The 18,562-nt window shown below is 41.6% G+C and overlaps 1 protein-coding gene across 4 annotated transcripts in view; it reads right to left on the minus strand.

The window, feature by feature from the left end:
• NRK (Nik related kinase) overlaps positions 1–18,562 on the minus strand; it is a 125,042-nt gene that overhangs the window by 69,412 nt on the left and 37,068 nt on the right. For 2 of the 4 annotated variants that reach the window (XM_075573320.1, XM_075573319.1), the window contains exons 4-10: positions 13,363–13,488; positions 10,111–10,221; positions 8,407–8,497; positions 6,227–6,357; positions 3,697–3,751; positions 1,843–1,921; positions 620–792 (exon numbers count right to left, since the gene is read on the minus strand). In XM_075573320.1, the coding sequence (XP_075429435.1) occupies positions 620–792; positions 1,843–1,921; positions 3,697–3,751; positions 6,227–6,357; positions 8,407–8,497; positions 10,111–10,221; positions 13,363–13,488 (766 nt within the window). Of the gene's footprint in view, positions 1–619; positions 793–1,842; positions 1,922–3,696; positions 3,752–6,226; positions 6,358–8,406; positions 8,498–8,629; positions 9,999–10,110; positions 10,222–13,362; positions 13,489–18,562 lie in introns of those variants that run through there. The other 2 variants (XM_075573321.1, XM_075573322.1) reach the window with 2 other exon arrangements.

The raw sequence follows: 18,562 nt of genomic DNA on the forward strand, positions 1-18,562 counted from the left end.
GGGGTTGAGCTGTACCATTTCCATCACTGTTGACCAAATGTTGAGTTCTGCCCACATAGCTTCTTAATTGTAAATGAACAGGGGAGGGGGGGTTTGTTTAATGCAGATATTGGGGGTTCTTCTCGAATACAACACTTAAGAACCATTTGTCATTAAAAGGGGCAAGATTCTCATTTAGTAAGGTAGCAGTTTGCTTTTTCCCATCAAGTAAGAGCTGATCTTTAAAGCAGTATAACTTTCAGTTACAGCGCTTTAATTTACTACCAGAATGTTAAATAAAGTGTTTTCAAAAATGGAGATTACTTAAAAACAATTAAATGTTTTAAAACGACAGGGTTTATTTAACTGTGTCCTTTTCATCCTTTAGTGCTTAAAGAGGCAATCCCTCCTAGGACCAAAGTGAACTAATTCCAGTGATATGTTTAACGGGTGTCATCTGGGAAACGGATAGATTTTTACCCAAATCTGCATTAATCAGTCAGAGTAAATATACACAGAGGTACACCAATTTCTGGATACCTTTCTTTCTGGGATTAACACATATGACAGGCCTTGTATCTGCAGTTCTGGAGCATCTTGTTACAGTAACACGGTTGCCTTTTTAAACATGAATCTCTACCTTTCTCTTTCTTTTTTCTGGCCCTATCCAGGTGATCTTTAAGCATGATGCGTGTCTGCCGCTCACTTTGTAGGTCTCGAATGAATGAGTGCTTTAGTAGGGTTTCGGTAGGCGGGCGATGCGTGTGATTTTTAACGAGGCAGCTTTCAACAAAATTCAGAAATTTCTTTGACCTGAATGAAGAAAAGAAGTACAGCGTATGCACTGCGAGTATTAACGCAATAATGTAAGGCCTGGGACATAGTGGTGTGAGCAAGGCTGAGCCGTGCTGAGCCGCGCTCACACTCGGCACTGAGCCCCTGCAGCCGCAATGAGAGCGGCTTTATCAGGGGCTCGCGCATGTGTCCGCACGCTTGGGGAAGCGTGTGTCTCAAGAAGTTTTCAAATTTGGCGCTCGCCAGAGTGCAGGGCCGGTCACGTGAGTGGTTCGCCCAATGAGGGCGAACCAGCTCCGTGACATCACTGGCCCGCCCCCAGACCCGCCCCCCAGACCCGCCCCCGACACGCCCACGGACGGCGCGCTTGTAAGGCCAGGGAAAGCACCGCTTTCCCTGAGCCTCAGCGCGCCTCCGCACTGATTAAATCACTATGTCCCAGGCCTAAGACAGAGCAGGTTGATATTTCATTACTACAGTGTGTACAAATGCCTGACTACATTTCCTTGGCGGGCCTGTTCTCCATGCAAACCGCAGCAAATTTCAAATCGGCAGGGATTCTCAACTGCGGTCCTCAAGGCCGCTCCAACAGGTCAGGTTTTAAGGAAATCCCAGCTTCGGCAAATGTGGCTCAATCAGTGGCTCAGTCAAAGATAAGTACTGGGCAGCAGCTGATATTGATGTTTCAGTATCTTCTTTTCAGGGGAATTAAACACGGTAACCCAACTTCATAATAACTTTCATTTCCTATAGCGCTTTTCTCCCAATGGGACTCAAAACGCGTCACAATTACAGTATAGCGCGCGGTACGCAGCACATAGGATTCTTACAGACTGAGGCACAGTGAGATACAGTGAGATACAGTGACTTCCCCAAGCTCACAAGGAGCTGACACCGGGAATTGAGCCAGGCTGCCCTGCTTCAAACTCAGTGTCATTGTTATCAGAGTCAGGGTCGTTACTAAATGAGCTGCTCCTCACTTTAACCCCTTCAATGTCAGAGGAACCAGCCGCACAGAGTTTTGCAGACTCCTCAGACAGGGAAGGGTGTACTCAGAAATATCCGTACCATTTCCTTGATTTCAGTTTTGGAGGGGGGTTTCGTGGAATCAGGAACAACGCTCTCATAGGGTGCATGTCACATAGGGCTGAAAAGCAAAAGAAACCGTGTGATTTGTCTGGGAAACCATAAATTAAATATTAAGATAGGACACAGAACATATTACTGGTATTAACACTACGCTGCAAATTTATAGCATCAGGAACTAAACAAGCAGTCCCCTGTGTTATCATATTGAGCGAAGGACAGAGCTATGTTTTATATTTTTACACTGAGTGATTGATACCTTTAAAAATGCATACAGGTACCAAACAGACGATAATGTGTCACTGTGTGGGCTTTATTAGCCCTAAAAAGCAGATACATTTTATTGCTCCTGCATGGTATTTATACAAAGATTTTGCTGTATGTTTGTTTTCAAGACCAATAAAGTCACATTTTTATAGGACATCTGCAAAATAGACTTTAGTGGTCTTTAAAACTCACTTATACCATCCATGCAGGATTTTCTTACTGTCGTCATAAAGTCTATCACATTCTGAAGAGATAGAAGTGGCCTGGATCTCTCAAAAGGCCATTTGTAGAAATGTCACAATAGTATTCAAATGGAAAAATGTTTGGATTAAATGTTGTGACATTTAAGAATTATCTCTAAGGACAGCTCAGAAGATTGTCCCTTTTGACATCTTGAAACATGCATTACTAAACTATTTGAGATATGTTTGTCATAGCTCTACAACAACAAAAAAATAAACAACTTCTCACACAAAACAATTAAGCTGTACCAACTGGGTAATGACTTATCAATTAAATTCAGTATTTCAGCTGTCTAAATTTGTTCAATAAAAAAGGTCAAAAAGGTACAAAGCTGAAAACTGACATTTTGTGTCCACCATATACCTTCTACTCCCAGTTTATGAAAATAGCAGCAGTGACATCATCTTCCTTGGCATTGGCCTAAAACTGTCCATCTGCAGGGCAATACATCCACACAGTGGTGCTGTATGTAATGTATATTGTTCCATATGGAGTTATTTTATGTAAGGTGGGAGAGGGCTCAACATATGTTTTTGGAGAGCTCTTTCAACCTGACAATGATCAGTATTAAGATCATCAATTCTTTATAGCACAATTAAGCATTGGATACTTAGGCGCCCATGCATCAAGCGCCAGTACGGGTTATCACACCGGTTCGAACATTACCTCTTATGGGCTTGAACCCATACCGGATCTTGATGCATGTAACCCATTGTACTCAATCATCTGAATCACCAGCTGTAGGCACTGAAGAACAATCTTGGTGTTTCAATACAACAATAGTTTGACTATGGCCCAAAATGTAATTTTCAATTTCATAGTTCTAACTGAACACAGCAAACATTACTTCATTATATATTTTTTTTAATTTAATTTTTTTGTGTGCGATTACAACAGGATATTGCTTTTAATTTTATATAGATTCAATTTTTTTAAAATTATTTTTATTAGAAGATAATGTTTGTACAATTTTTTTTAATAGAATAGGTAGTTTCATTGATTTGTCGGAAATGTATTAAAAAATATTCGCGCAACGAAAATGTATTACAAAATATAAAATATTGTGGGGTGCTAAGAGCTATGAAGACACAAAAAGTATGAGAAGTAGTTCCAAAAAGGACCCTTAATGAATATAATTTTAGCGTAGGATATGATGGTGATGTGATGGGAACAATGTATTTACAGCATGACAAACGGGAGTCAACATTTCCTAATATTGGAATTGCTTAATTGAAAGGCTTAATCTTCTCTTGATTAGATGAAGTTAGTCATGGTGGAGATGTTAGAAGGCTTCCCAGCACACACAGCTGACTGAGTAACACTTACGCGGAGATCCCTCTGCCATTTCTATTGCTGTTATTCCCAAAGACCATAGGTCACTCTAGGGAGTCAATAAAAACACATTATTAACACTCTAAACAATGCATATCTATAACACTCATATTGGTTTTGGATCATTACCATTACATCTAGAAGACGTTGGCATAAGGTGCAGGAGGGTAAACATGCTTAATCCAAATTGTCCAAATATTAATTAACATTTGACTCATAAGCATGGGTAATGAGAAACATCTTTTTTGACCTTTGAAAACTACAAAGAATAAGGATTTCAGACAGCCCATGAACTGATCAGAACACGCCCCTCCTGTTATTTCTGGTTTATAGAACTCAAGGTTTGGAATTTACGACTACAGTACTGTGCGCTCTTTGGGATAACATTACCTGACAACGAATGTATGCATTATTAAACCAGAAATGAAGGCGAAGGGAATACCATATATCTCCTCAGAACAGGATCAAATAACACCTCAAAGTGATACCATCTGAAAGTTTCATAACGTCTGGAGGGTATGTTATTGTGGTAGGGATATTACCTGTGACAAAGAAACCCCAAACCCATACTGTTCAAATACTATTTCAACATACTCAACATGTCACTCTTCCTCGTTATAGAGGTCAAGAAAACAGGTCGGTTTTGGAGAATTGTGAATATGTTGATAATTCTGGGGTGTCTATTACTGGCCCTATATGAGAGGGTTTTTTTTTTTTATATACAGCACATGTTGGGCTACATGAGGTTTCAAGACTTCAAAGATCTATTTTTCAGGGTGTTAAATCAGCATAGGAGACTTGTGAGGTCTCAGAAGCTTGTGTGCAAGAATAGAGAGTAAAAAAAAAAAAAAAAGACTTCCATGGAGATCAAATAAGTTTACTACTTCAGCTGCAAACTGTAACTCAACATAGTACCTCATTATAAAGTGTATCCATTGTGCTGCAGTGCATCTGTTAATGGGTATATACACATACCAGAAACCACAATCTGTAAAACCACACACCTTGAAAGCACACAACTATTTAAAAGTACTTAACCAGTAAAGATGAACCATTTTCATGAAGGAGTGGGCCGCCAGTGAACATCGATTATCCTTAATGTTAATATTAATTAGGAATTCCTTAACTCTGCATGCCAGACTTTTCTTGAATACATGTGTCAGCTTCCACAAGGAGATTCTAGCAATCTCTTATTGAAGCTATGGGACTCTTAAAGCTGCAGTTTAAGATGTCGTTTAAAGGAATAAATAAAAAAATGTCATTCAATATGTGCATCAATACAATGTACACACTGACAAGTGATTAGCGAAGTTGCCGATCGATCCGTTCTCATGTGATCGATCGGCGAAGATTCGGCTCGGGGGTTCACTAAAGGCACCTTGGGTCCTATTTTGCTGCAATGACAGCCAAAGTTCTGTGAGGAAGATCATGGAGAATGGGCAGGCACTATATTCAATTGGTTCACTGCTAGAGAGAGGGCGGGGCTCAAAAAGGTGATGCTGTTTCAGAAGGGGAAGGGAATGTGACTTTGCAAATGGTTCCTACAGGAACAAAATGTTTGTAACATTAGAATGCATTAAACATTTCTTTAAAATGGTTTATTTTTTTAAATGTTACAAGTATGTCCTCATAGTACAGAATTGATTTATTAAAAAAAAAACACGTGTAGGATATTGCTTGAACTGCAGGTTTAACCTAATTGCAATTTTTCTGGCTTTGTTTCTATAGAACACACAAACACAAACCATTTTTCTTTAAAAATTCAAACCTGCTGTACATGTTGTGTAAATAGGCTGTATGGGAGTATAAAAAAAGGCTTAATACATTTTAGCCTAGGATAAAGTGGAGTTTTTTTGTCCTTATTTTTTAAACCTACCATAACTTATATAATGTGTGGTTGAAACTTTTCCCAGCTTCAAATTGCAAAGCCAGCATAACCAGCCTCACACTGATGAAACCCAAATGGTTGAAACCGGTCTGTTAGTAGGGTTACCGGCTCTACACTTCTTTAACCCAGGCCGTGCTGAAAAGCTGTGTAATACGGCTGATATAAGTTTATAGGGGTCCATGGTAAAATGGATTTGAAACAAAAGATGACACGGTGTGCTCATTTGCATGCTATTTCCCAGAATCCCTGGCTGCAGTGGATGGAGATAATGGGGAAAGGCAGGGTTGCCGACCTGTCTGAGACGTGTACTGTACGTGCTCACAAGTGATACCGTATTTTTAATTTGCAGGCCAGGATGGCAAAGTAGCATAGTGATAGAGTCTGTATTTACAGCTGGGCCTTCTCATTCCCTGGGGTTTATTAAAAGCATTTCAACGACAACTCTTCCCCCCCCACCAGCCTAATACTACAGTAGAGGAAGTGATTCTTACACAGATAGTATACTTCCTCTAGGAAAGTCTGGTAAGCCTTGAGTTCACCAAAATAGGAGATGACTAACAGCACAAAGCATGTCTTTGTTTTCACATGCCCTGTGTGCGCTTCCTTTGTGAAAATGTGCTCTTGTTCAAAACTCACTCTGTAGTCATATGTTGAGTCTGAATTCTCATCACATGCAATGACCTCGGGGGCCATCCAGTAGGGGGTTCCAATGAACGTATTCCTTCTCCCTATGGTCCTGTCCAGCTGGGCACTCACCCCAAAGTCAACTGGAAGCAAAACAAGTATGAAGTCAAGCCAGGCGTTCAATTTACAGGACAAAATAGCCAACATTTGCTCAGTTAACTACTCTTGAAACTGTAGCCAAATACGTTTTGATGTTTCTGTGTTGGGAATACAATTATAAAAGCAAGAGACATTGTATAATAAATCATGTGAACATTTGGCAGAATCCCTTTTTTTTTTTTGGCACACACAAAGGCTTTGCACACATGCAAGTTTAATTCATAGAAGAACTTTTTCTGATTGATCGTCACCAGCATATGGCTTATTCCGGCTAATTACTGTGTGGGGGTATCTAATTCTAAAATAGCATCTTTGTGGAGAAGAAAACACAAAGAATGACAGATTTCATCAAGTAACTATCAATTATGCATTTGTACAAATCTATCAAACTGCTCTCGCTTGTGCTGAGGTTCAACTGAAATGTTTTACAATCCTCTCCAAGCAGATGAGCATGCGCTGAATAATTACCTGCGGATAAGCTGTCTAAATAAAGTAAAAGGGATAGGAGAATGGCATGTTTGTATAATGTACCTTTTGAGTGATTTGGTGAACCACAATTGAATTATACACTTAAATCCCTATATATTTAATTTCAATTAAATCATCTATAGGATTTGTTGTTTCACCTTTCGCCTAAAGGATCAAAATAACCTTGCATTGCAGATGAGACAACGCGGCCCTTGTAAGGCTGCGCTTATAGGGCCGGCGACGCGATGTCGCGTCAAACAAATGCATTGCCGCCGTCGCGTGCGCTTATAGTATGTGTGACGCGACGGAGCGACGGCTTGGTCGCGATCACTGGAAGTAGTCTCAACTTGATTTTTCCAGCAACCGCAACCTGATGTCGCCGTCGCCGGCACTATAAGCGTAGCCTAAAGCGTCAATGTATGAAACCTATTTTCACGGGTTGTGCGGCACGCATTGTGATTAAGGAAAAAATATTGCTAGGGGGTGAAGTTAAAGGTGGGGGTTGGGGGTTGTCAGTGGTGCACACATGCAAATGATATGTATTTTTAAAAAATGGCCAGCACGCAAAACTTTTTTGCGCAATAAATGCGTTCAAATCGTCCACGTTTTTCTTGGCGTAAAAGACAAATGCAAGTAAATGCAAACACATCTTAATGCATTCATATCTATGTATATTTTTATTAATATAGCGCCTCTAGGTACATAGCGCATCACAGCGGTAATACACGGTATATAATAGTATAACACATAATTGAATAAGCGCTTCAGACAAAAAAGTAACATTAGGGAAAGGAGTCCCTGCCCCGAAGAGCTTACAATCTAAGTCAGGAGTGGCCAACTGCAGACCTCAAATGCCACCAACAGGTCAGGTTTTAAGGATATCCCTGCTTCAGCACAGGTGGCTCTCAGTGGCTCAGTCAACGACATTAAGCAATGGCATTTTTGGCACTGAAACTATTCATGCATAGGCCTCCATACGTAATATTAATTTGCTAATAAATGCGGATCAAGCTAATTTTGGGGGTTCACTTTCAAGGATGAAATAAACAATTCTGCAAAAATTCACCCAAAAATAGAAGCTCACCCATAATAAAAGCCATTCAATCAGTGCATTTTTGAGAATTTTGCAAGTGGTTACATGAACGTATTTCTCTTACTAAACATTACAGTAAAACTCTAAACCACAAACTACACGCTTCTTATGTGAGGTTTGGGTTTGTGAACTTCCTGGGCGTTGGAGACACTCGGTTTAATTTTATGACTCGATCAAAGCATGGGTGTGTCTTTTAGAAACCATCCAACATCCTGTTTCCCTGCATTGCTATATATGGTGCATTGATTTCCTCTAACAAATATATATATTTTTCACAATGCTACATGGATAACTTCTTTAGTGCCACTAAATACTTGATCAATGATCTAAGAGTTGTTGTTGTTGTAAGAACTGGAATGATGCTTCCAATTCACCTGTACAGTAGTTAAATGTTCAATCATCTCCCCCACGAGACAAGACGCTTATTCAGTAGCCACTTTCACTGGTTTCCAATAAAGAAAAAGAAACTTACCTAGCTTCACTTCTGCATTTTCTGTGAGAAGAACATTCTGTCCTTTAATATCGCGGTGAATTACATGGTGAGAGTGCAGATGAGCCAAACCCTACAGAAACAACTCAATGTAAGCTTCGCTCTGCAGAAAACGGCAAACGACTAATGGACTTTTAATGTAAAGGTTTCGTTTTAGTTATAAAAAAAAATATTATACAAGGAAAGAAAACACATTGAGGTTTACCTCTCGTTTTTCAAGTATGTCCTGGGGGCAAATTTAGGGTTAAATGTATCATGGGAACTGGTGCAGAAGAGGCCAGATAAGAACCAGTAAGTCACAATAAGACACCTGGTTAAAGGATTCCTGACACTTGAAATGTTAAGGCTGTGATGTATAGACGACGAATAATTAACTACAAGGAACCCTGGGAAGACAAGGATTCTGCAGACTGGTATTCCATGGCCTGAACTCTTCATGGTTTCCACCCCCCAGCAGTGGGTGGTGTTCCGTGGAGCTACTGATTGAATGAAAAGAATCCAAGCAAATAACACTAACAGTTTAACACTGGCAAATGATTACACGAAGAAGGATAATCTTCTGTTGTGTTTCAGCATCCTAATAGCTGCAAGGTCCAACAACGCTTTTGCATTGGGACCACCAGTAAGAAAAGGTTTATATGATATTACAGACAAATCACAACATCTGTTAGTAACTAATTTCATAAATGTACAACACTTAAATCATGTTTACACTGATTGCAGCTGTAAATACAGCAGTTCCATGGTGACAAGTTGATGGGATTTCAGATTCTTGGACCACGAAGTGACATTTTAACAGAGTGATTCTAAATGTAATAAGTTAGACCCCATCAAATGTAATGAAGCTATTGGGAGAGTGAATAAGCCTTACTTCAAAAGTGAGTACATGATGATGTGAAAGAACTGCTTGTAAGAAAACCCTACGCTACATGTATAATTCTAGCACCATTTGCAAGATCTCCACTGCTTAAACTAGTGGCCAGAATGTGGCTTCACAGTTTTGTGGCTGACAATTACCCCCTTTGGTTGAATGAGTGAACCTGAAAAAAACACGTAATTAGGCAAATTAATGGCATGTGAATTAATTGAAAATAGGACTGTTACTATGAGTGCATACTGTATGAAGATTTTGTCATTGGCTTTTCTTAGCCTCGTGAACCATGTACATCTTTGCACTGCTCTTCTCAAGAACTTGTACTGAGCAAAACTTCCCTTTACAGAATCCCGTGTAGCCCATAATAGTGATTATTAACAGAACAGCCAAACCTCAGATTGTTACAGGACTGTATTAAAGTTACATTATACAAGGGAGACATTATAAAACATTAGAGGAGGACATACAGTGTGACCTCTGATGAAGATCATTGGGAAAAGTTGTTTCCTTTGCTGAATAAATGGATGTCCAGTCATGCAAAATCACCTTTATTAAGTGATTAACACTCATTAGGAAACTTGCACTTATTCAATGAAAATATAAGATGTTGCTTAAAAATCCTCAAACCACACTCATTGCTCTTCCTACATGTTATGTGTTGATATTTAGTTTAAAAAAACCTTTATCTCAACTCTATAGGGGTTTCCGTGTTACGATAATGCCAATCATTACATGAAGACGAGGGGTATGCTTATGGATAAATCAATATTGGTTAATAGATTAATCCCTGACATGGAGGTTACAGAAATTACCCGGAGGACTTCTCTGCAGATATATGCAATCCAATCTTCTTTAAAGCAGTTTCCCTTTGTTTTTTTGACCAAGTCTGTAACCGAACCTGCGCCACAGTATTCCATCACCAGCTGCAAGGGCAATAAGAGGCATTCAGCTTTTTCTAAATAATACAGCTATAAAAAAGTAGATTATCAGTAATAACAGGTGACCTAATTGAGTTAGGAATAAAATAGATGGTCTCAAAATGTAATAACAATAACACCTTTATTTCATATAGCGCTTTTCTCTCGATGGGACTCAAAGCGCGTCACAATTACAGTACAGCACGCGGTACACAGCACATAGTATTGTTACAGACACAGTCCCTGCCCAGGTGAGCTTACGATCCGTTTTTGGTGCCTGAGGCACAGGGAGATAAAGTGACTTGCCCAAGGTCACAAGGAGCTGAACGTCATCTCATGTTAGTCTTCTCAAAGGTACTCATGGTGGGCACTTTGACAGGTGTTTTTGTTCTAAAAATGTTTAATGTTTTTATTTTGGTCGTGGTTCTAAAAACAAATTAGTGTTTTTACTTTTGCCAATACTGGATTGGTTTCGGATCAAACATCACCCCCAGACAGCAGCAAAAAGCACCACACCAACGCGTTTCGGGACGTGTGCCTTTTCTGCTTTTTGCTCATCTCGTTGGTGGATCAGCACGCCGTTTAAGGAGGAACCGCAATAGGACCGCACTGGAGGATGAAGCTGAACAGTGAGTTACCCTTGTGGGTTCATGCTATGATTTAAATCAGTCTATGGGACAATCTATGTACTACATATATGTGCCAGTGGGCACTAGGTACTAGTCCCTATTCCCTGCAAGGGATGCTGTATTAATGATTAGTCACAGTGCAGAGGTCCAGGCGGATACACACGTTTCTATGGGACTGATCTGTTTTTGATGCGCCAGCCACCCACACTTTAATTAAATCATTAGCCTACATCATGAGGCCTAAAATCCTTAGATTATGTTACGTTTCATTGGGCACTGAGTTGATTTTGTGTTTTTTAATATCTTGATATTTTAATGTTTTACCTTTTTTGTAAGTAATTCACCCCAAAACATACACAGAAAATCTTTACAGTGTATGAACATGCCAAAGTGTTCACCTTCAATCTGTTTAATTTAATGACAAAATTGTATAAAAACAGCTTCTGCACTGCATCCTACTCACCTGCCTAAAACACCTGTGCTCATATCCCATCCACTTGGCACAAATTTTAACCCATTCAGTGCTGGATTGACTTGCCATGCATGCTGCACATCATATAAATGCGTTACAGGCCTCTCCAGCACACGCGGGGTTAAGGAACTTCCCTTTCTGTGCCAACATGTGATGTGCACCAAGACATCTGATACACTGTACTGTAGCTAATGGCAGCTCTACACACTTATTAACTTCATTTAAAGTTGCTGACTCACAAAAACTGCATGGAACCATTCAAGCCATAATTCGTTTTCAAGTGGATACTTATATAATCCATATGGATGGAAATGTGGTGGAGGCAGATTCCATGCTTTGCACTGAATCACCTACATAGTATTTTCCTATTTTAATATCCTCAAGCTTTTTGAAGCTTGCAGTACTGAGAAATGTGTTCCACTCATTCTCAAGGGGGTAACATGTGTGCCTTATAGAAAATCCTATACCTACCCAGTTATCTTTGGGTTATGTCTGGTCTATGCAGCATCATAGGATTATATTTCATCAGATGAAGTACCTGCTAGCATTGTTCTAGAGAACAGTGGTTCCCAACTCCAGTCCTTAAGGATGTCCCTGCTTCAGCACAGGTGTCACAATCAAAATGAGCGAGCCACTGATTGAGCCGCCTGTGCTGAAGCTGGGATATCCTTAAATTTTGACTTGGCGGAGGGTTCTTGATCTTGAGGACTGGAGTTAGGAACCACTACTACAGAATAGTGACATTAAAAAAAAGAATGTTGGACACCAGGGGTTCTCAACTGATTGAGCCTCCTGCGCTGAAGCGGGGATATCCTTAAAACCTGCCGGGTTGGGGGCAGGGGCGGGGTTTGGAAGACTGGAGTCGAGAACCCCCGTCCTATACAAGTTAAGAGGGAAAGAACTGCAGTGTTTGTTTGTTTTTGGACCCATAACTTGCATTTTCTCCTGTCTTCTTTCATTGACTTTCAATACCGATCATTATGGTTTGCGAGCTAATATTTTTCTTCATCCTTTTCAACTGCACTTTTCATGTGTACTAAGCTAGATGTTGTTTTTTTTTTTCTTCTTCCTTCACCTATAGATTATCAACCATGACAAGATAGATTCAGGGAGGTAATATCAGCCAAACAGTTACATGCATTATTATAGCGGCTCTGTGAATATAAACAATTGAAATGCATGGAATTAATCAAGGGTTAATACTTCAGGATAAATCTATAATCTTATTTGCGTATATTTGGCACGTTTTCAGACAATAAAGAAAATAAGCCAGTGCACACAAAATATTATTGGTCAAATAAGCTTCACGTTTCATAATATTCACACGTCCCAGTAAAAAGAGTTAGCAAAACATTGATTATTTCGAAATTATAGGCAGCATTGTTAAGAACAGTTATAGAGCTAAAGGTCAGAGTAGACCGCAGGCCTGCACAATTCCAGTCCTCGAAGGCCGCAAACAGGCCAGGTTTTCAGGATATCCTTACTTTAGCACAGCTGGCTCAATTAGTGGCTCAGTATAACTGAGCCACTAATTGAGCCAGCTGTGCTGAAGTGGGGATATCCTGAAAACCTGGCCTGTTTGCGGCCCTCGAGGACTGGAGTTGTGCAGGCCTGGAGTAGAATATCTTGCCTCTGGATGTAATAACGTTTTGGAAACTAAACCCTTCCTTAGTTTTAGAACATGATCGGAGAAAGGACACCTATATTTGCACACGTGAGAATTAAAATCCTTAATGGGATATAATGTTTGAACAATATAATTGTAATCAGACATCAGAATGCATGGAGGCAAGGATTGTTTTATATTTGTGTTGCACATGTGGTGGGGATGTACCCTTGTTCGATGTTTGCATCTCTTAGGATCAAGTTATGCTCACATTTTGTTCCACGCCCGCCATCTTGTTCCATGTCCGCCATCTTGTGAGTTCAGCAGGGCCAATAGAAAGAATAGGAAGGAGTCATGTGACTCACATATTACATTCTACGTCAATGGGCTTCACCGATTTACATTGTGATGTATGAAAAATAAGCAAAATAAACCATTACCCAAAGCTGATCGTCCTGTCCTGCTAGACTTTTCTTTACAAAAGCTCCGTAGTATGTTGCAATATTTCTGTGATGGGAATACTTCTTCAACATGTTTATTTCAAGTTTGATTTCTTCCTCTTCTTCCTAAAGACCAAGTTAAAATTGACCGGGTTTCATAAGACAGAGAGACAGACAAGTACGAGCTTCGTTTGGGAACAAACATATCGCTTAGGTTTGCACAGTGAGGCAGCAGCATAGAAAACTTTAGCAACCCTAGTCCTCAAGAGCTACCAACAGGTCAGGTTTTTAGGAGAGCCCTGCTTCAGCACAGGTGGGTCAATCAGTGGCTCAGTCAACCGAGCCACTGATTGAGCCACCTGTGCTGAAGCCGGGGTATCCTGAAAACCGGACCTGTTGGTAGCTCTTGAGGACTGGATTTGGCCACCCCTGCTTTAGAAATCCTGAACTGATCTTCCCACAAGGAATATTGAAAATTCCAGTGCATTTAATTTGTAAACAAATACATCCAGAAACGGGAACTTCCACATAGTTGTACATGACTGTAAATGAACCCTCTTGTTTATTTTGGATGTGTTTTGCTTTTGGGAACAGAGAGAGAGAGAATTGTAACTAGGATTTCAGTCTTATTATCGCCCCTATAATATTTTGCAGTAAAACTGTAAATAACCTTGAGCTCATAAAGTAGTTATAAAAGAGCATCGTAACTAGGGAGATCAGGTTAAAGAGCCTCGTAACTAGGGTGATCAGGTTAAAGAGCCACGTAACAAGGGAGATCAGGTTAAAGAGCCACGTAACTAGGGAGATCAGGTTAAAGAGCCACATAACTAGGGAGATCAGGTTAAAGAGCCCCGTAACTAGGGAGATCAGATTAAAGAGCCACGTAACTAGGGAGATCAGATTAAAGAGCCACGTAACTAGGGAGATCAGGTTAGAGAGCCCCGTAACAAGGGAGATCATTTTAAAGAGCCACGTAACTAGGGAGATAAGGTTAAAGAGCCCTGTAACTAGGGTGATCAGGTTAAAGAGCCACATGACTAGGGAGATCAGGTTAAAGAGCCACGTAACTAGGGAGATCAGGTTAAAGAGCCACATAACTAGGGAGATCAGATTAAAGAGCCCCGTAACTAGGGAGATCAGGTTAAAGAGCCACGTAACTAGGGAGATCAGGTTAAAGAGCCACGTGACTAGGGAGATCAGGTTAAAGAGCCACGTAACTAGGGAGATCAGGTTAAAGAGCCACGTAACTAGGGAGATCAGGTTAAAGAGCCCCGTAACTAGGGAGATCAGGTTAAAGAGCCACGTAACTAGGGAGATCAGGTTAAAGAGCCACGTCACTAGGGAGATCAGGTTAAAGAGCCACGTGACTAGGGAGATCAGGTTAAAGAGCCACGTAACTAGGGAGATCAGGTTAAAGAGCCCCGTAACTAGGGAGATCAGGTTAAAGAGCCACATAACTAGGGAGATCAGATTAAAGAGCCACGTAACTAGGGAGATCAGATTAAAGAGCCCTGTAACTAGGGAGATCAGGTTAAAGAGCCACGTAACTAGGGAGATCAGGTTAAAGAGCCACGTAACTAGGGAGATCAGATTAAAGAGCCCTGTAACTAGGGTGATCAGGTTAAAGAGCCACGTAACTAGGGAGATCAGGTTAAAGAGCCCCGTAACAAGGGAGATCAGATTAAAGAGCCACGTAACTAGGGAGATCAGGTTAAAGAGCCCCGTAACAAGGGAGATCAGATTAAAGAGCCACGTAACTAGGGAGATCAGGTTAAAGAGCCACGTAACTAGGGAGATCAGGTTAAAGAGCCCCGTAACAAGGGAGATCAGATTAAAGACCCACGTAACTAGGGAGATCAGGTTAAAGAGCCACGTAACAAGGGAGATCAGGTTAAAGAGCCCCGTAACTAGGGAGATCAGGTTAAAGAGCCCCGTAACTAGGGAGATCAGGTTAAAGAGCCCTGTAACTAGGGAGATCAGGTTAAAGAGCCACGTAACTAGGGAGATCAGGTTAAAGAGCCCCGTAACTAGGGAGATCAGGTTAAAGAGCCCTGTAACTAGGGAGATCAGGTTAAAGAGCCACGTAACTAGGGAGATCAGGTTAAAGAGCCCCGTAACAAGGGAGATCAGATTAAAGAGCCCTGTAACTAGGGAGATCAGGTTAAAGAGCCCCGTAACAAGGGAGATCAGATTAAAGAGCCACGTAACTAGGGAGATCAGGTTAAAGAGCCACGTAACTAGGGAGAACAGGTTAAAGAGCCACGTAACAAGGGAGAACAGGTTAAAGAGCCACGTAACAAGGGAGATCAGGTTAAAGAGCCACGTAACTAGGGAGATCATTTTAAAGAGCCACGTAACTAGGGAGATCATTTTAAAGAGCCACGTAACTAGGGAGATTAGATTAAAGAGCCTCGTAACTAGGGAGATCCGGGTTAAAGAGCCACGTGACTAGGGAGATCAGGTTAAAGAGCCACGTAACTAGGGAGATCAGATTAAAGAGCCTCGTAACTAGGGAGATCCGGGTTAAAGAGCCACGTAACTAGGGAGATCAGGTTAAAGAGCCACGTAACTAGGGAGATCAGGTTAAAGAGCCCCGTAACTAGGGAGATCAGGTTAAAGAGCCACGTAACTAGGGAGATCAGATTAAAGAGCCCCGTAACTAGGGAGATCAGGTTAAAGAGCCACGTAACTAGGGAGATCAGATTAAAGAGCCCCGTAACTAGGGAGATCAGGTTAAAGAGCCACGTGACTAGGGAGATCAGGTTAAAGAGCCACGTAACTAGGGAGATCAGATTAAAGAGCCCTGTAACTAGGGAGATCAGGTTAAAGAGCCACGTAACTAGGGAGATCAGGTTAAAGAGCCACGTAACTAGGGAGATCAGGTTAAAGAGCCCCGTAACAAGGGAGATCAGATTAAAGAGCCACGTAACTAGGGAGATCAGGTTAAAGAGCCACATAACTAGGGAGATCAGGTTAAAGAGCCACGTAACTAGGGAGATCAGGTTAAAGAGCCACGTAACTAGGGAGATCAGATTAAAGAGCCCCGTAACTAGGGAGATCAGGTTAAAGAGCCACGTAACTAGGGAGATCAGATTAAAGAGCCCCGTAACTAGGGAGATCAGGTTAAAGAGCCACGTAACTAGGGAGATCAGGTTAAAGAGCCACGTAACTAGGGAGATCAGGTTAAAGAGCCACGTAACTAGGGAGATCAGGTTAAAGAGCCACGTAACTAGGGAGATTAGATTAAAGAGCCTCGTAACTAGGGAGATCAGATTAAAGAGCCTCGTAACTAGGGAGATCCGGGTTAAAGAGCCACGTAACTAGGGAGATCAGGTTAAAGAGCCACGTAACTAGGGAGATCAGGTTAAAGAGCCCCGTAACTAGGGAGATCAGGTTAAAGAGCCACGTAACTAGGGAGATCAGATTAAAGAGCCCCGTAACTAGGGAGATCAGGTTAAAGAGCCACGTAACTAGGGAGATCAGATTAAAGAGCCCCGTAACTAGGGAGATCAGGTTAAAGAGCCACGTGACTAGGGAGATCAGGTTAAAGAGCCACGTAACTAGGGAGATCAGATTAAAGAGCCCTGTAACTAGGGAGATCAGGTTAAAGAGCCACGTAACTAGGGAGATCAGGTTAAAGAGCCACGTAACTAGGGAGATCAGATTAAAGAGCCCTGTAACTAGGGTGATCAGGTTAAAGAGCCACGTAACTAGGGAGATCAGGTTAAAGAGCCCCGTAACAAGGGAGATCAGATTAAAGAGCCACGTAACTAGGGAGATCAGGTTAAAGAGCCCCGTAACAAGGGAGATCAGATTAAAGAGCCACGTAACTAGGGAGATCAGGTTAAAGAGCCACGTAACTAGGGAGATCAGGTTAAAGAGCCCCGTAACAAGGGAGATCAGATTAAAGACCCACGTAACTAGGGAGATCAGGTTAAAGAGCCACGTAACAAGGGAGATCAGGTTAAAGAGCCCCGTAACTAGGGAGATCAGGTTAAAGAGCCCTGTAACTAGGGAGATCAGGTTAAAGAGCCACGTAACTAGGGAGATCAGGTTAAAGAGCCACGTAACTAGGGAGATCAGGTTAAAGAGCCCCGTAACTAGGGAGATCAGGTTAAAGAGCCCTGTAACTAGGGAGATCAGGTTAAAGAGCCACGTAACTAGGGAGATCAGGTTAAAGAGCCCCGTAACTAGGGAGATCAGGTTAAAGAGCCCTGTAACTAGGGAGATCAGGTTAAAGAGCCACGTAACTAGGGAGATCAGGTTAAAGAGCCCTGTAACAAGGGAGATCAGATTAAAGAGCCCTGTAACTAGGGAGATCAGGTTAAAGAGCCCCGTAACAAGGGAGATCAGATTAAAGAGCCACGTAACTAGGGAGATCAGGTTAAAGAGCCACGTAACTAGGGAGAACAGGTTAAAGAGCCACGTAACAAGGGAGATCAGGTTAAAGAGCCCCGTAACTAGGGAGATCAGGTTAAAGAGCCACGTAACTAGGGAGATCATTTTAAAGAGCCACGTAACTAGGGAGATCATTTTAAAGAGCCACATAACAAGGGAGATCAGGTTAAAGAGCCACGTAACTAGGGAGATCAGGTTAAAGAGCCACATAACTAGGGAGATCAGGTTAAAGAGCCCCGTAACTAGGGAGATCAGATTAAAGAGCCCCGTAACTAGGGAGATCAGGTTAAAGAGCCACGTAACTAGGGAGATCAGGTTAAAGAGCCCCGTAACTAGGGAGATCAGGTTAAAGAGCCCCTAACAAGGGAGATCAGGTTAAAGAGCCCCGTAACTAGGGTGATCAGGTTAAAGAGCCACGTAACTAGGGAGATCAGGTTAAAGAGCCCCGTAACTAGGGAGATCAGGTTAAAGAGCCACGTAACTAGGGAGATCAGATTAAAGAGCCTCGTAACTAGGGAGATCCGGGTTAAAGAGCCACGTAACTAGGGAGATCAGGTTAAAGAGCCACGTGACAAGGGAGATCAGGTTAAAGAGCCACGTAACTAGGGAGATCAGATTAAAGAGCCTCGTAACTAGGGAGATCAGGTTAAAGAGCCCCGTAACTAGGGAGATCAGGTTAAAGAGCCACGTAACTAGGGAGATCAGGTTAAAGAGCCCCGTAACTAGGGAGATCAGGTTAAAGAGCCCCGTAACTAGGGAGATCAGGTTAAAGAGCCACGTAACTAGGGAGATCAGGTTAAAG

Source organism: Ascaphus truei, chromosome 16, assembly GCF_040206685.1.
Source record: "Ascaphus truei isolate aAscTru1 chromosome 16, aAscTru1.hap1, whole genome shotgun sequence".
Lineage (NCBI taxonomy): Eukaryota > Metazoa > Chordata > Amphibia > Anura > Ascaphidae > Ascaphus > Ascaphus truei.